Below are 23,918 nucleotides of genomic sequence, written 5' to 3'. Positions count from 1 at the left end.
AATCTCTCGCCAAACAATGCTCTGCTTACACAATTAAAGTGTTGGGTTTTCTCATTTATTTCTGGTTTGGCATGTGACTTACTTCACCCAGCTTGAAGGCCTGTTGCCAGATGAGACCGGCCAATGATGTGCTCCCTGTCATCTGCTGTGTTCCCTTTGTCTTCAGATTCACCCAGCGCGTTAGTCATGTGGTGCTTTTCGTCAAGGAACTGAGTACAAGGAAAGCTGGCTGACTTTGTAGAAGTGCAGCAACAGTTTCACCTTGGCATCATTTTCAATAACAAATAAAATAAAATAAAATAAATTAAATTAAACTTTTAATCAGGTCGCTTAAAAAATTACCCTTGCCTTAAGTGCTGGCAACATCTACACACAGACTGTTTTGACAGCTGCATGGCTGTCTGATAATGGCCTCTCGAGTATCTGTTATCATCCACTAAGTGCTTGCTCTAGTCTACCCCTTGTCCACTTTTCAACTTTATACTAAATACACACATACTGTATATAGTATATTTTATAGTTTAATAGTGGCAACTTCTTGTGTTGCAAACTTTGCCAGACATACAGTCATATTTATCATATCAAGTGGTCTACAGCAAAATGACAAGTGATAATTAATGCTCTTGTTTATATGTGTGTGGGCTGATTGTGTGTGTGTGTGTGAGTGTGAATGTGTCAGTTGTAATTGGGAGTAGAGTAGGAAAGAAATGGAGAAAGGGGAGCCTTTAGACAGCTCTTAAAATAAGTTGGAACTGAACACAATGAGAATAAGCAGAAGCTTATAAGAAAAGTTGCAAACCAAATCTGAAGGGACTACTGGATGGTAATTTTGTTGGTTTGTTCCAATCACATCATAAAGCAAGGTTCTAAACAGTAAGCTGAGAAAGATGGAAGCAGGTTTGTGTGTTGGATCATGATGCTTATAGGCAACCAAAGTGCTGTTTGATATAATATAAATTGAAATATAAATTTATAATATAATATAAATTGAAATAATATTGCACTATTGTCTTTATTCTATGAAAGATATCTAGGGTATATTTTAAAATAATAGATCATATTAAATACTAAAATGAGCATTTAAGTTTTATATTTATTCTGAAAACATCTGAAAGTCCTGAAATCTGTTCCTCCAAATATTGTAGGCTCTATGTCACTTAAGACAGTGCATGTAAGGTAGGATTTAACCAATGGTTTTAGTCAGGGGTGCACATTTGAAGGGGCATGTGTATGCATCCTGATTGGTTATTCAGCAAATATGTGCATTATTATCTTTAAACCTGCTTAAAATCTCTTAGTGGTTACAGCAAAGGGGGTTGTTTGCCCCTTATTTCTGGAGATGATGCTGGTCTGGATGATTAATACTAGAATAGCAAATCTATGTTTCCAATGGCTAAGAATTAATAGTGACAGAACTTAAAAAGCAAAACATGGCAGATCCTGCCGATCTGAAGTAATGGCTGTGAAATGTGAAGTATGTCTAGTTGCATCTGCTTCTGGTCAATGACTTTTTTTTTAGAACTAAATTGTGATATCCCCAACTGCATTGTCTTTTTGTATAAGCATAAAATAAACTAAAGAATTATTTTTACACATCTTGCATAGCATGAAGTAAATTTTTATGATATCGCTAAATTCTCTAAGAAAATGGTGCTTGTTGCATGAAAATTCTGGATGCATAAATATTAGATAAGCAAGAGTTTATTGTATTATAATTGAAATTAGCCAATGTTGCTGGACGAACAGTTAATTCTAGCTAACTGATTTTCAATTCATTGAATTACTTTTAAGCACTTTTATATGATGTATTTCTTTCCTTTTTACCAGATTCAGGACAAGAAGACAGTCCCAGTCACAGTGAGTCTACAAAAAATACTCCAGGTTAGTGAATCACTTGAAGCTGAGCAAAACACTTTGAATGGTGGTTTTGAAATAAAGTGTTAACTTTGATCTGCAGTGCTTCCCTTCGCTTGCTGTCATTAACCTCATTCTACATCCCAAGGTGCCGTGTCCCTGTGTTCACTCCCCTCTTCCCCCTAGATTGATTGAAGATTCACAAAAGCCATTTTGAGATTGAAGTGAAAGGACTAGCAAAATGTGACCTCTCCTTTGTAGCAGTGCTAAAACAGCAATGTAATCTGGATGCCTAACACCATATGACTGCGACCTGACCTTTCTTCAGGAGATTTCAACCAACTCTCTTCTAAGGATCTTTAAGTTTGTTTTAATTCAAACTGAGTTATGCATAACCTAGAAATATGTAAAGAATCTCATAAAAACAACCAGCATAACAGGATGATTGCAGTAACAAATAACAAGAAGATACCAACCTGGAAAATGAGTAGTGTAGCAACATGCATTTTTAAAGCAACATGCAATCTCAAATCAATTTTTATTTAGAGTAAATTATATTGGTGATCATTTCTATGTGAAGTCATGCCAATTACAAAATTGAACTGGGCACTACTTACATATGGTTGCTTGACCCCATAACTTACATTGCTACAGAAAACTGGACTTCCCTGATGAGTGGCTTGCTGAAACAGCAGTGTACAATAAGTTCATTTATTTGGAGCAGCTCTATACTGTATGTCTAAATACTGGCCACCACCTTCAACCTTTTGGACTGCTGCTCAATACTGAAAATAACATGTTCACCAGATCAATGCTCAATATGTGAGTGTGTTGGAAAGCATAATTTGAAGCCAGTCAAGGCAGTCAGTGATTCAAACACCAGTCAAAGTATAGCAATTGTTCTCTTCAAGGTATACATGGGGCATGGCTACTGAAGTGCCAGCAGTGGGAGACAATGGTACTACATTCGTTTGGCAGTCATAGCACACCAGTATTCACTTTGGGACCTGAAGCTACTGTGGCAGTCAGACTCAGAACCGCAGCTTCCCCCACTCTTTTCAGAACCAGTTGTCTTCACCGTCTGAGCGTGACTCTGCTCACAGCAAAGAGGAATGTAAGTGGTATTCTGGCTGCTGCAGCATGAAGAGACAGGTCTCCACAGGGCATATCTCTGACCCTTGTAAAGAATGATCTCCAGCTCTGTGTCGCTCTGTTAGTGTAGAAGTCCTCAGCATAGCTTGTTATTCTATACTCCTCCTGAAGAATTACTGTTGGTTGCTGATGAGGTGGTCAGGAGAGTACCCCAACTGTGAAGCTGATCTAAATCCTACGTCTGAATACTAACCTTCTAGCAAGTCCATACACCAGGTCCCATCGTCTTGTGGCAGTCTGCGGACTTCCAGTGTTCTTTATGTCTCCCTGTGACCCACCCTTCAAACATGCTAGCATTTAAGGTGGCACTGTGGGGTATCAAGTGAAATGACATACTTTTTCATCATCAATATCATCATCGTCACCCCTTCTCTCTCCTCTCCAGTTTTCCTTGCGGTTCCAAACTGTTGTGTTGCATAGGGTGAAAACAAGATGCATTTTCTGAAATTCAACACAGATAGATTGCTCCACTTGCAGGCTTTCCCCAAGGCAGCTCTTGGTGGTGGAACAACGTGGATAGTGATGAAAGGGTCCACTTGGGTCCATCAGAGGGGGCTTAGAGACAAGCAAATCTGATAGATGTTTTATAGTCTCTGTTCATAGGATGCTTTGAGCCTGTATGGACAACTGTCCTTCAGGAGGATCATTTCCTCATAACCCTTCTTTCAGTGGCTTCCCTCCTCCATTTTTAGCTGAAACCAATGAGATGAAGGTCATTGGAGTGACCTTTACATTATCGTACCTTCAGAGATTTGACCCCTTAATGGGAGGAGATTCAGTTGTGCACACATGCATAGATGGGTAAGTGTGTGTGCACCTGTGTGCGTGTTTGGGCATCTGCTCCATTGTGAGAGTGTGGATAAGAGAAATGTGTCAACATCCCTGCAAGGAAGCAAGAACCTCAAAAGCAACAGTAGAAACTGCTGGAAACACTTGGCAGGTCAGAGAGTAGCTATGGGAAGAAACATTTAATTGATATTTCAAATCAAGGATCGTTCAATGGAGATGGGAATGCTGGAAACAAGTGTGTGTTTTGAGATTTAGGGGGAGAGAGCTGAATTAAACAGTGGGAATGTCTCTCCCCAAAGATGCTGCTTAATCTGCTAAGTGAATCCAGAACGTCTTGCTTTTCTTTGTACTGTATATTTGAATCTTTGCTTAGGAATCTGTTTTTCACTTTTGCCTCAGTAACTGTATATTTTAGAGAAAGGCGGTTGAATTAGGGAATGGAGCTTAGGGGTGTTTGAGAAAATTTCCTTTAGCTGTTTAAGTTGACTGCTCTGCAAGCTGGTTGCAGTTCACTTCTGCTTATCATCTGCTGTTATTTCTGAGTCTTGTTATCCTAAGGGCTGTAGTTATCCCAAACAGGTTATTATCTCTAGAGATGTTTGCTTAAACATTTTCACTGTGGTCATTAAAAAACTGTGCTGCTATGCATCAAAAATATTTCTTTGCCTTGACCCATTTATGTTTAGCAAAATGTTATATCTGGCATTGCAATGATGAGTTTAAATGTGGAAGCAAAAAAAATGATGTTTCCACGTGTATGCATTATACATGGTGTCACGCATCCCTAAAAGAAGTACATACAAGTATTTAGAGGGTCCAAAACTATTTGTGAGAACACTATAAGTCAGGAGGAAAGAAGATCTCATTTTAATTGTAAACTTCCCACACAATACTGAAATTGATTCAGTTTAAGTGCTGAGGGATTTCTATTCATTCGAGGATTCACAAGTTGAATGAGTGATTTAATAAAAAATGAATTCATATTTTTGAGAACTTTTGTATGGATTTGAGTGGTTTATGTCTGGTGAAACAGCAGATGCTTTTGTTGTCCTGTTGTAACACTCACAAGCTTGTAATCTGATCATCAAATTTTTGGGTGTGGAAATACAGCTGAACATTATAAAATGGATTAAATTTTAATTAAATGTCAACCAAGTGTGATTAATGCAGTATACTTCTATCACCCTAGTTGACTTGACAATGCAGACCTTATTTTTTAATTTACAATTTATCCACAAATATGTATTATAATATTTAATCTCCCTCTCCAGCTTCAGCATGCTGCACACAACAAGAAAGTTTAAGTATTTTTCTGTGTTTTGTTTTTTTAAACAGAAATGCATCTTACTTAAAAGATATTATAGTTAACTATTACAGTACTACTTTACTCTCCAGTGATTGATATAGATCAATTTGCATTTAATAATTTCTTACCACCTTGGGATAGCATATAGGACACACATAGCTGATTAATTTTATGCTGTCTATTTACACCTCACTAATTCACTTAATTCACTCAACTTGCTAAGTGATTTTCTTCCATCTTTCAAATAGTAACATCTTTTGGAACATCTTTTGTTCATCTGCCACAAAATTGATGTCCAATTTACAGATAATTAATTTTTTGATTTTGCTAAAAAAATCAATAAGTGTGTTACCACTGGTTCTAATTAGCGATACTTCAAATTGCAAAATGATACCATTTAAAAAAAAAGTTGTGCTCTGTCTATCCTCGATTCTCAAATGGGAACTGTTAAGTATTTTTTTATTTGAGGGGAACAGTCAGTGTGAATCAGTGCTCAGGTTCTACCTGGTGAAGGGAGGCATTTAATGCACACGTGACAATTAAGGAATGCCCTCGACAACCCTTGAGTCTTCATGAAACAGAAGGCCTTCCACTTTCCCATGATGCAACTGGTATGCAGTCATGTACACAATTCTTGACCAGCTGTCATGATGCTTCTGTCTTAGAGCAATCTACTCTCCCTCCTCCCTTAAGAGCAACAGTAATAAGCATTTATATTGTGGCCGATAACACCCATGAGAACCCCAGGGGTAATGCAAAGAAAGCCAGATGTGGTGTTGTACAGGCCATGGGCGAATTGCTGTCAAGTGCTTGGAAAAAACTGGAGGGGCCTTCAGTGTGCACAGTACTAGCTCATCACATCTGCACAGGTTTGTACAACAGTCAATGAGCTGGAAAACACCTTGCTATAGATCAGTGGGTCACTGAGTAGGCAAAGTTGGAGTTTTTTTAAGTTCACTTCAGGGTGCATTAATAGAGTGTGGCCAGTGGTGAACATCTGGCACGTCTGAGGTTCCGTGAAGGTGGTGGTTCTCCTTGTGGAGGCAGACCTGGCAAAAGCAGGTGACATCATAGCTCTTGTGCTCAAGGCAAATTCTGCCATCTCTCTGCACAATGCATAGTGGTTTTAATTGCATTGACTGTATCCTATTATCTCCTTATCCTTGTCCTCTGGACCACTTTGAAGAAACTTGCTTGCTTGCACAACTTTTGCTGCTTCACTTGATTTGCATGTCTAGCTCACGTTGTGTTTCCATTTTATAGCTAGGTACTTGCCATAAACAAGGCCTCAGATTCTCCATTCAGAGGTCTTGCCTCACCAAGGCCCTCTGCAAGCTCACAAGAACCCTCCCTCTTTCTGCCATTTACACGCCTTTCCATTACTGGGTTTCTGACCTTCAGCGTGAACCACTTTCTATTCATGATTCAACCTTCAACTTCAAAGATAGAGGGCTATCCAGCAGGTAAATTCTAGGCTGCTTCTAGAGTCAGTTATGTGCTTGGCACAACATTGTGGGCCGAAGGACCTGTAATGTGCTGTAGATTACTATGATTCTATGATACCCTATAGAACTGGCCCTGGACTCAGCTGTTCTCACTCATCCAGCCTGTAACAGGCACCTTCCTTTTCTAAAGCCCTGGCCCTCGGCTGACAGTGAACTTTTAGACAGCAAACACAAGAGATTGCAAATTCTGTCATGTGGAGCATTTAATAATCTGCTGGAGGAACCCAGCAGGTCCAGCAGCAACTGTGGGAGAATCCGTGCATCAGCACAATGATGCTGCTCAGCTCTCTGAGTTCCTCCACCAGATAGTTTGTTAGTCCATACGACTGAGTGATCAGAGGCAGCCATGAATATCAAGCTACTGGCTTTCCAGTGGCCATCACCTGCTGATCATAGCGTTGATTGCCCATCCTAAGCCATTCCCATCAGCCCTTCAGTATGAACTACCGCTTGAAAACCCAACTATCTGCCTCACATACCCCATGCCTGAAAACCAGAACTTTGTGAGGATTGTGGGTTACGTGGAAACGTACTCATTTTGGGGAGACTGACCTCCGTTGTGAATTCATAGCCTGACAGCCTGCACCAGCCCTGATGGGATGCTTGACTGCCCCTCTCCCCCCCCCCACCGCCACCCACTCTTTGCGGGAGATATACATAAAAATTCTCATGATGTATACCTTAAGTGTTTCCTATATTGGTGATTGATAATACTCTGAGTGTATTGCAGCCAAATTTACTGACAGCTCAGAAATAGATCAGAAAACAAGTGTGAAAAGCTCACAGAAGTTTGCAGAGGAATGTAAAGATGTTGCCAGGTGGGCAAAAGTGTGGCAAATGAGGAATAATGAGGGGAAATGGGAGGTTTGTCTGCGCATTAGAAAAGCAAAATACTGATATAGTGTAGATAGACTGGTGAGTACTGCAGAACAAAACAATTTGAAATATTGAAAGTTGTTGAAAGCTGTTTTTCCCCTGTGCCTCCTGTACTGTTTAATAAGATCATGGCTGCTATTCTGTGTTCAGGTTAGAGCAGGAACTTAGCCCTATCCCAATATCTACAGCTGTCTGTATTGAATATACTTTGACTGAACCTCCATTTTTCAATTGGATAGAGAAATCCAAGGCTCATTACATTTTCAGTGAAAAATTTAAACTATCTTTTGCTCTGAACAGCTGAACTCCTATTTGTAGGCTGTCACCCCTGATTCTAGACACCCCAATCTAGGGGAAACATCATCTCTGGATTAAATTTGTCAAGTCTCAGAAGAAGTTTATATGTTTTTACCAAACATTTTTTTTTAATTTGTGGAGAATATGGATCTAGTCTGCTTAATTTCTATTCCTATGAGAAGTACACCATTCCTGGATTCTGTCTGGTAAGCCCCTTTTTTGGTCTGCATATCCTCCCTTAAGTAGTGAGCCATTTTCACTTCCCTTTTTTTCCTACCAAGTGATTACCACATTTTGTCATCATTACATTCCATCTGGCATGCCTTCTCCTATTCCAGTAGCCTGTCTCTAATTCCCCTAAGGTCTCAGTGCATCTGCTGGACAATCCATTCGGCCGTCCAGATTTGTGTTATCAGCAAATTTGAATATAATGTACTTGCATTCTCATCCAAGTGATTGAAATAGATTCTGAGCACCAGCATTGATCACTGCAGCACCCTCCTAATCACAGTTTAACAACCTGACAATTATGTATTTATTCTTATTCCCTGTTTTCTTAATTGTAGCTGGTATATAATTCATGATCTTCTAATTTTATACTCCAACATCCTTGCTAAAGTCCAGTCTAACATTGTTTAGTAGCCACCTGTCACTGGTTCATTATATCTACTGGTTCCTCCTTATTTACATTGTTGTTTACATTCTCAAAAAAGTCCAGCAGACTTGTTAAACATGATATTCCTTTTACAAATCTGTGTTGGTGCAGTCTAGTCCTACTGGTATTTTCTCAATACTCTAACACCATCTTCTTACTAATAGATTCCAGCATTTCCACAAGTCTACAGAGCCTTATCTTAACCATTTCAGTTTAAAAACAACCAATTTGTCATATTTCAACAAAATGAATCCATTATCACTCTTTACAATGTTTTACAAACAAAAATGATGATCAGGTTAACATCTTACCAAAAACACTCTTTGTAAGGGACTTTGAGATCCCATATGACCTAATATGAATAGCTTCTGCAAATGGGTGTGTAGATTGTGATGTGTGATTAACACTGATTGCATTGCCAGATTCAAGTACCTCTGCTCTCATGATAACTCTAGGTAGCCAGCAATAACATCATGTCAATGATTGAGTGCATCACTAGGGCAGACAACATCATGACTTGCTATCTCTTGCTTAAAGCTAACTCACAGACTTTGGCATGGGTGGGGTGGTGTACGTTGTCTCCAGCATTCGCTGTCAGTTGGATCTATCTGACTGGAATCAGTGAAAAATGCTGCAGGAAAGAGCCATATCTGTGGAGGTGGAAAACAAGATAGATATGCTGTCTCCTAAACTCCTTCCCCACTAGACAAACCACTCCAAGCATTTGCTCAAAAATGATTGGCGCAGATGGCCATGGGTGTCACTATCATTGGTGGAACTGCAAGAACCTTCGTAAAGTCTAAGAAGAAGTTCAACAGAAATGCTTCTTTAGTGCCAGCTGCTAACAACCTCAGCCAATAATATCTCTCTTTCCAAACCTTCAGCTTGCCCACATTCACCTGATATGGACAACCCGCATCCCAGCCTACATTGCATCATCCAGTCATTTGGGTCACACGCATTACCACACAGAGCTTGCTGCCTTGCAGGAAGTTGAAACACAAAACCAGAGGCTGGTCTGACTGTCTGCAGTGGAACTAGTACATTTAGCTCAAATATCCTGCATGAACAAGGCAGTTTTGGAACTGAGCTGGCCATAACTGGAGTGTTCATTGCAGAAGCCATTTACCAGTTGCCCAAAAGGGTCTTACAAACTTTAATCTTTTTTCCTCACACTGTACCTGCTATTTATCTGATAGGTCCTACTGGTTAACACGTGCCGATATTATTAACATCCACCTCTGACTTTTCCCACCTCTCCTTTGCACAGAATTAGCTTGGTTGATTGTTTGGCAGAATATGCAAGTGATGAGATGATGTAGGTTGGATTCCTGCACCTGTATCCAGTGAGTGTGGCTGAGGTGAAGGATAAGGATGTTAGAAAGGAGCTGAAGGATGGAGACACAGGAGACTGCAGCTGACAGAATCTGAAACAAAAAATCTGCTGGGAGAACTCAGCTGGCCAAGCACCACCTGTGGAGGAAAGAAACTGTCAATATTTCAGATTAAGAGCCAGCATCAGGATGTTACCTCTATTAAAACTATTCTTTATTTATTAGATCAGGAGACTAGACCTGGATACAATATACCAACTGTGTTGTCACCAGGGGTCTCTGCAGTTGAACCAAGATGTCTCTGACTTGCAAACATTAAAGAGACACAAGATACTGTAGACATTGGAGTTTGGAGCGACAAACAAACTGCAGGAGGAACTCAGCAGGTAGCAGGTCTCTGTAGAGGAACTGGAACTGGGCCAGAGCCATTTGGTGAGCACTGGGTTGCTGATACAGCTGCCTGAATGTGGCATTTAAAGACTTCCATGAACACAAGCTCTAACAAGTGAGGGAATAACAACCAAAAGGTAGTGAAGGTAAATGAAGATTTAACATCACGCAACTTCAAATTTGGGACCTAGCTTCAGATGCAGATTCTACCAATAATTTAGAGGATACCAGAGGATAACAATGTGATTCTGGATCAGAGAGTATGGAGCTAAAGTAGAGAACTCAGACACCACGAGTCAGCATCTGTCGGTACAGTTCAGAGGATTAGCAGTCAGCAGGCATGGACTATTGATTGGCATTATTTCAAATCTACCCATAGCAACAAGGGAATCTAAATTCAATTAATTAATTGAAAAGCCATTATCAGTAAAAGTGGCCACAAAACCACTGGATTTTCATAAAAACACAACTGTTTCACTAGTGTCATTTAGGAAAAGGGATCAGCTATTCTTGCACAAACTGGCACATGGGAGACTTCAGACCCATAGCAACATGGTTTCACTGCATTTGGAAAAGACTGACTGAACCGCTCAATTAAAGGTCTGTTGAATAAATATCTTAATAACCCATGAATCAGTAAATCAAAAGGAAGCACTTTGGGTACATACAGTATATCAGGAACTTTATGGGAAAACATTTGGAAAAGATTGCAAAATTAGGTTTTTTTTTGCTTGTGAACGCCATATCCAGTGATTGGAGCTTATTGTTTCAAGGTGAAAGTGGTAGCAGACTCATTTCCAAACTTTGTGGTGTGTTTGATGGCTGGTTTGATGAACTCTATAGCCGTGGTTACTCAGGTTCTGAGTACTTTGGCAGAACTCAGACTACTATTAAGTAGTACAGGTTTACCTTCATGTTGCTATCATGATTGTGATCTACAGTGCTCACAGAGAATGGTAGAATGCTGTGCTCCAGATTTCATTATCAAAAGCACTGATGAGTGGCTGTAATTCTGAAGAGCAAGAATAAGCGGCCTCTTCCCTGAGCAACCATCTTAGTGTTACCACAACTGCCAGTGCAACAGAGCCCATGTGCTGAGATGGTACAGTCGGAAGCTTGCCCTTAGCCTTGTGCCATTCTCCAAATTTCCAAGTAAATTTATTATTAAAGTACATATACTTCACCGTATGCAACGCTGATATTTGTTTTCTTGTGAGCATGCTCAGTAAATCCAAGGCACCTAGTGGGATAAATAAAAGACCACAAAAACAAGACAAAGAAACAACCAATGTTCAAAATACAACAAACTATTCAAATGCAAAAGAAATTTAATAAATCATAATAATAAATAAATAAATAAGCAGTCAATATTGAGAACGTGAGATAAATAGTCCTTTAAAGTAAGTCCATAGGTTGTGGGAACAGTTCATCATTGGGGTGTGAAGTTATCCCCACTGGTTCAAGACCCTGATGGTAGAGGGGTAATAGCTGTTCCCAAAACTGATGGGTCCTGAGGCACTTGTATCTTCTTCCTGATGGCAGCAGCAAGAAGAGAGCATGGCCTGTGTGCTGGGGGTCCTTGATGATGGAGACTGCTTTCCTGTGACAACACTCCTTGTATTTATGCTTAATGGTGATGAGAGCTTTACCCATGATAGGCTGGGCCACATTCATTACTTTTGGTAGGATCTTACATTGAAGAGCATTAGACTGTGATGCAGCCAGCCAAAAAACTCTCCACCACACAACTATAGATGTTTGTCAGAGTTTTAGATTTCATGCCGAATCTTCACAAACTTCTAAGGAAGTACAGCCACTGCCGTACTTTCTTTGTAATTGCACTTATATGTTGAGCTCAGGACAGATTGACTGAAATGATAACACCAAGGAATTTAAAGTTGCTGACCCTCTCTGTCTCTGACCCGTTGATTAGGACTGGCTCATGGATCTCCAGTTTCCTTCACCTGAAGTCAATAAATCAGCTCCTTGGTCGTGCTGACATTGAGTAAGAGGTTGTTCTTGTGGCACCACTCAGCCAGATTTTCAGTCTCCTATATGCTGATTTGTCCCCATCTTTGATCTGGCCAACAACAGTGGTGTCATCTACAAACTTAAATATTGCATTGGACATGTGTTTAGCTTCACAGTCATAAGTAGAAAGCAAGTAGAGCAGGGGGCTAAGCCCACAGCCCAGTGGTGCACCAGTGCTGATGGAGATTGTAGAGGAGGTGTTTTTGTCAACCTGAACTGACTGGGGTCTGCAAGTGAGAAAATCAAGGATCCAATTGCATGAGAAGGTGTTGCAGCCAAGGTCTTTGATTAACTTTGAGAGAGTGATAATATTGAATGCCGAACTGTAATCAATAAAGAGCATCCTGATGCATACATCTTTGCTGTCCAGATGTTCCATCGTAGAGTTGAAGAGCCAGTGAAATGGCATCTGTGTGGACATTATCATTGAGGCAGATTACCACGTTCTTCTTAGGTACTGGTATAACTGAAGCCTGCTTGAAGCAAGAGATTGGTGAACACTCCAGTCAGTTGATCAGCACAGGTCCTTAGAAATCGGCCAGGTATCCCAACTGGGCTGGATGCTTTCTGTGCGATCACCCTTCTGAAGGATGTTCTCACATTGGCCTCAGAGACTGAAAATCACAGGATCATTTGGGGCTGTGGGGGTTTGTGAAGATCCCTCCATGTTTGGACAGTCAAAGTGAGATCACTTGAAGCCTCGTGTATGGAAAATCTACTGTTGTCAGGCATTCAGGAGCCACATTGTAGGAGCACTGGAAGGTAAAAGAAGGCAGGCACTAAGACGTCCAGATGAAGGGCTTTGACCCAAATTGCTAACAGTCCACATCCATCCACAGATGTTATGTGACCCATTGAGTTCTTCCAGCATTTTATCTGTTGCTTCAGATTCCTGCATGTGCATGTCAATCTCTTGTGTACTGGCATCAATAGTCATATTTTATTTTAATTCAGTAAACAATGAATTTAAGGCGGGATGAAAGGCTGAAAGGGCCTGCTCTTTGCCGTATCGCAATTGAAAAAAAAAATTAAAGATCTTTAAAAATCCCAACCACATTTATAGTCTACATTACTCTTTTTGGTATTCTTTCTCCATTTTGGCTAAATGAACAATACAATAGTCAGTTTTGTGTTTATTTTTAATTTGTAGTATGTCATTTATGTCACTAAGCCCAGCATTTGTTGCTCGTCCTTTGCTGCCCTTGAAAAGAAGCCTGCTTCTTGGATTCCTATGTTTGTTCTTGATAAAAGACTAAGTTTGTGTGGGTTTAAATGTCAACACATTTATTAACAGGAGGCTCCAATCACGGCTTCTAGCTTCGCACCTTCGCACATGCCCCCAGTTCACTTCCGGTTCCATGTGTACATTGGGAACACATGTAACAACACAACAACAAATAGGGATTTGTGCCTGTGGATACTGGAAATGGACTTGAATTCAATCTTGCAGACATTTTGATTACAGTGTGTAGCAGAGAAGTAAAGTTCCTGCAAGTTACAGTTTAGCTTTTGAACACATTGATGAAAGAAGAGTCTCATGATCAAAACATTTCTGCAAATGTATACTGTATACATTAGCAAGTATTTAGGTTGTTTGCAGAAAAATTTCCATACCCATTAAATCCATTTTTTTTAAGCTGTGGCATTTCTGTCAGTACTGCTTGTTTTGTGTAATGGAGTTCAATGTAATTGGAGTCCAATGTGTCAGGTTACTACTGATCACCACCAGACAAAGTCAGTTTCCAGAATTGTGGTTATCTGCTTTTTATTATTTTTTTTCTGTCTGATTTTCTCCTTCCTTCACCCGAAGGCAATAACTCATTTTGGGATATAGTTTCATGGCACTAGTGCCTTCTGGTATCTTACTGAAGTGGCCTTTATTACAGAGGAATGTCTTAGGGAGTGGGAAGGAAGAAATACAATTTCATTTCTCAGATGTAAACTAAACTTCTGAAAGTATCTGCAATATTTGATATTTGGCCAGGTTGATTATTAGTAACTATCTAGAAAGGCCATTATATCTGAGCCTAAATTTTATAAGTATCCACACACACACACACACACACACACACACACACACACACACACACACACACACACACACACACACACACACACACACACACACACACACACACACACACACACACACACACACACACAAACACACACACACCAGAATTAACTAATTATTTTTTTGACTGAGTTAAACTATCCTCAGTAACTTCATTACAAGACAAGGTGGAACCCAGGACCTTTTTGGCACAGATAGTTCACACCACACTAACTTACAAACTTGCTCACAAAACATCATGGTTGGATGTTATAAATAAGATGTGGATGGCATTTCTTTCCACATAATTTCCAGGTATTCATGTTCAGACAATCATATACATACTGTAAAGAAATACAAAAGATGAAATACAGGTTTCACTTCTTCCAAAAAAATATCTTCTGAGTTTGCCTGCTCTTCGGGACCATTCCAAACACTGCCAAATGCATTAGAGCAATGAAATGCTTCCTTCATTAACTGTCTGTCTGCAATCGACCTACCTAAGAAGTTCTACACACTGTATTCTTTGTGTACAGAGGAAGTCAGATTGTACAATAAGGAGTTAAGCCATTTAGCCCTTAGCTAGTAATTTTACAGTCTGCTTTTAATTATGTAGCACTGCCAGCAATGTGTAAGAGTATTTTTGCATTGCAGAAGCTTTGCCTATGCTTCAGAGGGGATTTGATCCTGCACTTTCGTTTCTAAAATGTGCAAATGGTTGCAACTGAGTAAAGAGATTATGGGCCATATACTAAAAATAGCCAGGAGACAATCAACTCTTTCCTTTAACACCTGTAGAAACAAAAAAAAGTGGCAGATAATAGGCCTGTGATATAAGGGCAGTTCTTTTATGATGGCTTTGTAGTTTATTACCGATAGTTGTCTGCATACCAGCTTTCAGTTGAGGGAGGAGGATGGAAAGGTTACGACAATTCTCTCTGGTATCGTGTACATTGAAATACAATACAATAAAAGCTTGGAGATGATAAAATCATCTGACAATGTTCTGAGAATATGGAGAAAACGGCCTTTTGGTGGATGGGTTAACAATTAGCTATCGTTGGCCAAAGATCTAGAGAGGAGATGAAGATTTTTCTTCATGGGAGGTTATCAGGACTCAGGACTCAGTTTCTGTAAAGTTTTACGAGCTGATTTCATAAATCATTTTGGAAACATGTTAGGTATTGTCAGGAATATAGGCGGAAGAGAAAACCACGTTTCTGTACAATCCAGGCACAAATCCAAGTCAGGAGATACCTTTGTTCAGCCAGTGTCAGGGAATGGCTAGCTCCATTCTCATATTCGCAGTTAATTTATGTAACTTTGAGGTGGATGAGGTTCCAGTAGCAGACAGTGAATTAGCCCATCTATCTTTTGCCTTATTTACACTTATTTACCTTCACTACCTTCGCTCAGCTGTTCAACTTCTCAAAGCTATTTTCAAGAGAGAACAGTTCAGTGTCTGAAACTCACAGTGTAGACAGCAAATTAATAACACTCACAAAATGCTGGAAGAACTCAGCATCTATGGAGAGGAATAAACACATTGACATTTTGTCAGAACCAGAAAGGAAGGGGGATGGGCACGGAGGCTGGGAAAGGAAGGAGTACACACTACCAGATGATAGGGACTGCTCTGTTAACCACCTTTGCTCCATCCACAACAGGCAGCATTCCCTGGTTGCCAGCATTTTAATTCACTTTCCATTCCCATTCCCACACGTCAGTTGATGGCCTTCTCTACTGCTCAGTTTGGAGGAACACCTCATATTCCTTCCAACCTGACCACATGAACACCAATTTCTCTAACTTCTGGTAACTTCTCCTTCTTCCCCCTTCTCCCTTTTTCCATTCCCCATTCTTACCCTTTCTAGCAGTTTCCTGTGGTGTTCTTTCTCTTTCCCTTCCTCCCATGGTCCACTCTCCTTCCTATCAGACTCCCTTTTCTTCAACCTTTTACCTTTTCCACCCATCACCTGCCACCTTCTCACTTCACACCCCCTCCACCTCTTTCACCTTCACCTGGCTTCATCTGTCACCTGTCAGCTTGTACTCCTCCCGCTCCCCCACCTTCTTATTCTGTCTTCTTTCCCCTTCTTTTCCAAACTTGATCAAGAGTCATGGCCATAAAGGTCAACAGTTTAATTCTCTCCATAGATGCAGCCTGACCTTTTGTTTACCCCCATCATTTTTTGTATGTTATCTTGGGTTTTGAGCAACTGCAGAATCTCTTGGGTTTAAAATGAATAACACTCAGCTGTTGTTGCTCCTACCTTTCTAGGGGCCAATATATTTTCATGAGAACCAAGATTAACTCTAACGTATAAGCCATTTTCACAAAGTTGATTTGCTTTGTTATTATAATCACATGTACCAAGATGCAGTGAAAAGCTTTTGTTTGCTTATCAACCAGGTAGTTTATTCCATAGGTAAGTACATAGAGATCAAACAAAAGGAAAACAATAATAGAATGCAGAGTGTTGTGTTACAGGTACAGAGAAAGTGCAGTGCAAGTGACAAGGTAAAATGGATAGATAGGTAAGAGCCTTGATGAGATAGATTGGGGGGTCAGAAGATCATCATTCTCTTTATTATTTCAGATTGAAGATGAGCTGAGATAGCCTCTATCCCAGTATTATAAGATTCCTGAGTTCCATTTAGGAGACTTACAACTGGATGCCAAGCTGTTTTCTAATCGGTGAATCCCTGTAGAGTGTTTACTCCTGTTGAACAATATCATCTGTTAAAGCAACTATCAAACCTGTCAAAAGACTTTGAATATCCTTCAATGTTGTTAACATTCACAGCATTCCAAAATATTAAGTGGGGGGTGGTGATGCCATTAAAAAAGATGAACAAATTGAAAATTACTGAAACATAAAAATAATTACAATGCTTAAAAATTGCTACATTTTGGGCTTGCATTATTTTGTTGGAATTATTGGCCAGAAACATACTCACCTCCCTTTGATTAAGATGATTGAAATTATTGAACCTTTCTGGGTCTAACCCATACTAGGTTTAGTACCTAGATTCCCACTCATTAATGCTGGCACTTGCTCTCTGCCTTAAGTCTGAAGGAGGAATCCTGGATTGGAGGATAATCATAAACCCAATTAGGGTCTTAGTTGAAAGGACTTCACAAGAACTCAAGAATTACCCTCCTCCAAGACAGTAATGTAAATAGTAAATAACTAAGGGCCAAGAACTAATCCCTGGGATACATCAATAGTTACATCCTTCCAGCCTTAAAAGGACCCATATATTCCAACCATTTATTTTACACATGACAGCTAGCTTTCAATACATGGTAACATACTGTACTTCTTCCAATATCTTGGGCTCTTAATTTATGCAGCAACCTCTTAAGTGACTGTCAACTGCCTTTTTGAAGTCTACCTATACAGAATCTACAAGGTTTCCTCTATCAACGCACCTTGCCATATCTTCAAATAATTAGAGCATATTTATCCACCATAATATACCTTTAATAAACCCCATCTTGAGAAATTTTGATATATTCAGCATCCATAATTTTTTAAAAAAATTTTCTTGATCCAAAATTAATAATGAAGTGATTTACATTTAATACATACATCATAGAGGATTCTGGGTAGAACTGATCCGCTTACTTCTTAAAAGACCTGGATGTAAGAAGATAAAGCAAAGAGCCAGCATATATATAGCATGCTGTTGGCCCTTTCTTCCTTGAAATAGGTTTCACTAATTCTTTGCTTTACATGCATTATCTTTTATGTATGCTGAAAGTGACTGCGAATTAGTTAAGCACTTTTAGGATACTGAGCGAGGCATAAGAAGTATCAAAATATCACAATAGTAATGATAAATGTTAAAATTAGGTTTTATGGGTGAAGTTTGACTAAGCAAATGCCTCTTGTTCTTTTTGAATAGAATTTTTTTTTACATTCACCCAAGAGAGCAGTTAGGAGGTATTCTCGGGTTAGGTTACGTGGCAAAATATTAACCCAACAACTAACTTCAGCAAGCAATCTTTAGACCTGAATGTGGATAGTAGATTGAATTTAAAATGCAACACTGGATGATGGTTTCTTAAAGCTCTGGACAGCAGGTAATTGAAAACAACAGACAGCGCTGCTTAGCATTCATTTTGGGTGTCTGGAGTGAGGGTGCAAAGAAGGAAGTGTGAAAACTATAGCTCTAGTTTCCTTCTACTTTCCAAAGCTGTGTCAGTTAGTAGGTTAATAAGTCCTTGTAAATTGTCCTGTGATTAGGTTAGTGATAAATAGATGGGTTGCTGTCAGGTGCAACTCATTGGACTGTAAGGGCCTGTACAGCGCTGCATCGCAAACTAAATACATTCAATCCTCTCTGCATTCACTATATCTAAGACTTTAAATGTTCGATAGATTTTGAGCAGATATGTTCATTTAACATCTACATCTCGTGAGTACTGAACACCTGGAACGCAATGATGTTACTTTCCATCAACCTAATGGAAAAATTTGGTAGTTTCTGGTCATTTTGAAGCTTTAGCTGATGCAACTCTGGCTTAGTTAAACCTCTAAATTCATCATTCTCTGCTATTGTCTATTTTTGCAGTGCCATCCAAACTGTGGATCCAAGGTCTCTGGTGCTTTGTCCAAGAGTTTATTCACCTAGGAATGCATGATGGCAGGCTAAGTTGTCCAAACAGATAGGCATCACAGTCAGTTCTGATCCTGTCTTTCCCAATATCATATGCACGCACTTCTCAACAAGAGAATCACCAGTATGAAAGTTAACTGATTTATTTACTCCTTTGGCCCAGAAATACTGAAATAAATCGTTACAACTGTGTCACCACACCAACTAAATTATTTTTTTTCGGCTTAGACCAATGATCGAATCCCGAAGTTTTGTGACTCATATTATGCAATTGTTTGTCCGATACTTTGGATCATGATCTCTTTTCGTGAAATCTGGGAATGGAATAACAAGCGTAAAAGGGTTACTGTTACCTGAACTCTAGACCCTTTTTGATGCAGCCAATTGAATTGATAAGAATTAATAAAAATTATAATTGTGAAAGGAAATATATTTTGAATAAACATACAACAAAATAATTCTAATAATCATATCAACTTGCCTAAATAGAAACAAATCTGATGCAATGCTTTGACTTTAGGAAAACTGATGAAAGAGTACTCCTTAAAATTTAGGATATGTATGTAGTTTCTTAAACAGATCAAAATTATTGACTAATCAATCATTGAACTGGTTATGTAAATTGAAATATAATTATTTACATAAATTTGCTTCAGATATCATGACATAATATACTTATGTGAAGGTGTAACAGAAATGAATTGACAGCAGTCATGTCAAAATCATTCAATTATGCATGGAATTGGTGAAAGCAATATATTTAGATTGCTAAGGTATTAATAAAAATGATTTAATGAGATGGTCATATAAATTTCAAATAAGGAGAATACGAACAAACTTGAATCTTCAGCCTTTCCCTTAGAGTTGAAAAAGGAAATGAAGAGTGAAACTTAGATGCACAGAAAAGGCAGAATATACTACCCCAGGCATGAAACTTGGAGCATGATTCAACTTTCAATTTGAAAATGAGGCCCAAGTAGGGATTACACTGATGAAATTCAATTGCAGTCTTTCAGTAGAATATGAGAATATTCAGTCCATCTAGCTGGTTCACCTTAAATAAAATCTTCATCTACCCTTATTTTAGCCTAATCACCTACCTTGGTGTGATATCCTTTTTTTAATCTATTTAATATTATGAAACTGAATTGGTTTAAGTTGGTGGCACAACACTTTACAGTATAGGCTACCCAGGTTCAATTCCCGCCCCTGGCTAAGAGGGTTCTCCCCATGACTGCGTGGGTTTCCTCCAGGTGCTCCAGATTCTTTCCACAGTCCAAAGACTTATTGATTTGCAGGTTAATTGGCCATTGTAAATTTTCCCGATATTAGGCCAGAATTTAATTGGGGGATTACTGGGCAGCATGGTTCAAAGGGCCAGAAGGGCCTATTCCATGCTGTATCTCAATAAATGAATTTAAAAAATTATCAAATGAAGTGGTGTCTTTCAGTAAGAAAAATATTACACCATGATCCAATGCATACTGTATTTGGTTGGAGATGTTTAACAATATAAGAACCTTGATACCACCAGAGAAAGACGAGACTTATAGAGAAAGAACTGAAAGATGAAAAAAAGAGTTCAGGGTCGTGGTAATAGTGGGCAGGGAGGATCTGGACATTCATTGTGATAATGAAAGCAGAGTGATTGATAAAAGCAGAAATTTCTAACGTGTGCGCATGAGGATTGTTGCAGAAAGATGGTATTGCTGTATGGGCTATCTAGACGTGGGGAACAAATCTGGTCATTTGGATAATGCAGCAGTTTATTGGCATCTTGGGAATAGTGGTCATTGTTTTATAGGCTTTGGTTAGTTGTGAGAAAGGTCAAGAAGCTATTTAGAATCTAAAACTTAAATGCATGATACGAATCATGGCTTTTCCTCCATAAGAAAAGGGAGAAAATGATACTGCAGTGAAATATCCTGTGACAATTAGAAGTTTTATCTATAATTTAATACATTTGTTTGTATTTTTTCTTCAATTATAATCAACAGTGGTGCAGAACAGAGTTGTCCACATGCAAACAACTGGAGTGAAAAAACCTAACTGAATTGTGACCATGTTGTTATTTTGGATCAGCTATTGTGATGTTATTTCATGAATGAATGAATTTTTAAATAATCCTTGACACTACCCTTACCATACGAGCTACTTTAACTTTACAAACCAAAAATGGATTAGCAATGACATCAGAAAACCAAAGTATTCACGAAGCTCGAGGACCTGATTTTCATGGAGGATCACCCAATCTTCACCATATCCATTTCCCTAGAGAAGTGTCTGCTTCATATTCTGCCACATCTACCTCCCGCCTGCTGCTTTTCCTGCTGTCATTCGGAAGTTTTTATGTTCTTGCAGAAATGACATTTTTAGCACCTCAATGTACCCTTTTAAATGAGCTCAATCCAAAGAAGAATTAGCTAATGAGCTGACCTGCAAATTTTCACACACATTTTTTCCATTGGCTGCTGTGTTACAATAGTTCATACTTCCTTGCAATCTTTGAGGGTATTTAATGCCACTAGCATTTTAGCGTTAATAGGTAAATGTGTACTATTGTACACCTTTTACTTTTAGTCATGTCACCAATAAACATGTATGAAGAAACTACTGAAGAAGTAAAATTCCTTCTATGTTCACAATTAACATTTCAGCTTTACTCCGTGCTTTTTTTTCAATGGAACAGATTATATTATATAATCACTAACTCACTCATTTTAAATGTAAAATAAGCACTTCTAGAATCAGAAATTAAATTCTGACTGAACTTACAACTGTACAACACTCTTCTATAGATCACCCTTCATAAGTCATCTTCACTCTCCTCACCTAATCTGATTTGCAACTTACATTCCATAATAAATAAGATATGCTACTTCTTGCTTTAATAAAGCATTAACCCTCTCCTATCTGTTTATAGATGCCCTCTCATAACTATCCTACTTTTGTGTGTAACAGCAGAGTGTTTCACTAGTTCATATTTCATATGTACACAGCTAAATTCCATTCTTAATTAATTTTACTGGCTGCAGTATGTACCTGGGTTTCAAAGATATAGAAACTCTATTGATCAGCCAATCTAACTTTGGGGGGTAGTTAGAGATGGAATGCAAATCCACATTTACGTTTGAACCCATTCAATAAGGGCCCAAACCTTCAGTATGTTGTTTATTTGGTCATATGGTCACTGTTCTTACAATCTGCTAATTATTCACAACATAACTTTTCCCTACTTCTGTTTCTAAGATGTTCAGGACCATACAAAATGAAAAATATTTAATAATTATGAATTGTTAATAATTGCTAATAACATCAAAAATATGAATTGTCAGTAATAACTGAAGTAAACTACTCTTTTCTTTCTCCTTCAGCATACCTGGAGGACAGCTTTATAAAATCAGGAGTATTCAGCATTGGAGAACTTATGCGAGTATCTCGAAGTAAGTGTATGGCTAATTGGGATTACTCTTAGAGAATTAATTACCTGTTTTATAATCGGCTGGAACTGTGTGCGAGTATTTCCCATTACAAACTGATTGACATACGGTAAAGCAAATTAGTGTCCATGCCTCATCATGTGATCAATCAGAATGCATTTCTGCTCAGGATGAGGGTAAAAGTGTGTTTATCTTACAGAGATGGTGAAATAGAAAGTTGCCTGCATTCATTACCAGTAATCAGACACCTGTGTAATCACCTGTGCTTTGTATATCTTGTTGTTTTATTTCATTAGCTTAAAACTATTGTAATTTATACCCATAACCACAAACACATGGATTCTGAAGAAATTTGCAAGATTTTGCATTGACATTGCTTCATGCTCCTATATGGATCTTGTCAATTTCATCAACTTTGCCTCCAACTTCAACCCTGTCCTTAAATTTACTTGGTCCATTTTTTGACCTCTTTGCTTTCTTCATATCTCTGTCTCAAACTGTCTATGATATCGCTTATAAACCGACCAACTCCCACAGCTATCTTCCCGTATCTCCTCCCACCCTGTCTCCTGTAAAAATGCTATTCCATTTTCTCAGGACCTTCATCTTTGCTGCATCTAATCCCAGGATAATGCTTTCCTTTCCAGAACTTCAGAAATGTCCTCCTTCTTCAAAGAATGGAGATTCCTTTTCTCCAACATTGGTGCTGCCCTCACTCACATCTCCTCTATTTTCCAGTCATCCATACTCACTCCATCTTTTTGGCACCGTAACAGGAATAGAGTTCCTCTTGTCCTTACCTACCACCCCATGAGCTTCCATATCCAGCACATCATTCTCCGCAACTTCCGTCATCTTCAATAGCATACAATCACCAAACATATATTTATCTCACCACCACTCTTTGCTTTCTGCAGGGATCATGCTCTTCTTCATTCCCATGTCCATCTGTCCCTCCCCATTAACCTCTCTTCCGGCACTTATCCCTGCAAGCAGAAGAAGTGCTACGCCTGCCCATTCACCTACTCACTCATTCAAGGCGCAATTAGTCCTTCCAGTTAAGCCTTGTAAATCTGTTCAGATCATCTACTGCATCTGGTACTCACAGCGTGGTCTCCTCTTGAGATTATTGAGATCTGACAAAGATTGTGGGACTGCTTTGTCGATCACCTTTGTTCTAGTCACAAAAAAAACAGATTTCCCAATGGTCAACTACTTAATTCCGATCTACAATCCCATCCCAACAAGTCAGTCCATGGTCTCTCCTGCCACGATGATACCACTCTCATGTTGAAGGAGCAAGACCTCATACTCTGTCTGGGCAACCTCCAACCTGATGTCATGAGCATAAATTTTTCAGACATCCAGTTATTTTCCCCCTTCCCCTTTCTCCTTCTTCCATTTCCCACTCTGGCTCCCCTGACATCTCTGTATGACCTGCTGAGTTCCTCCAGCAACACACACAAAATGCTGGTGGAACGCAGCAGGCCAGGCAGCATCTATAGGAAGAGGTACAGTCGACGTTTCAGGCTGAGACCCTTCGTCAAGAATAACTGAAAGAAAAGATAGTAAAAGATTTGAAAGTGGGAGGGGGAGGGGAGATCCAAAAT

At 39.1% G+C, this 23,918-nt stretch overlaps 1 protein-coding gene across 6 annotated transcripts in view; it reads left to right on the top strand.

The window, feature by feature from the left end:
• The window catches only part of LOC132396779 (nuclear factor 1 B-type-like), a 286,826-nt gene that overhangs the window by 160,333 nt on the left and 102,575 nt on the right, over nucleotides 1-23,918 (top strand). For all 6 annotated transcript variants that reach the window (XM_059974675.1, XM_059974673.1, XM_059974677.1 and 3 more), the window contains exons 3-4: nucleotides 1,828-1,881; nucleotides 22,243-22,311. In XM_059974675.1, the coding sequence (XP_059830658.1) occupies nucleotides 1,828-1,881; nucleotides 22,243-22,311 (123 nt within the window). The remainder of the gene's footprint in view (nucleotides 1-1,827; nucleotides 1,882-22,242; nucleotides 22,312-23,918) is intronic.

This window comes from Hypanus sabinus, chromosome 7 (assembly GCF_030144855.1).
Source record: "Hypanus sabinus isolate sHypSab1 chromosome 7, sHypSab1.hap1, whole genome shotgun sequence".
Lineage (NCBI taxonomy): Eukaryota > Metazoa > Chordata > Chondrichthyes > Myliobatiformes > Dasyatidae > Hypanus > Hypanus sabinus.
The sequence above is the reverse complement of the archived record's forward strand: the minus strand, read 5'-3'. Positions and strand labels throughout refer to the sequence as shown.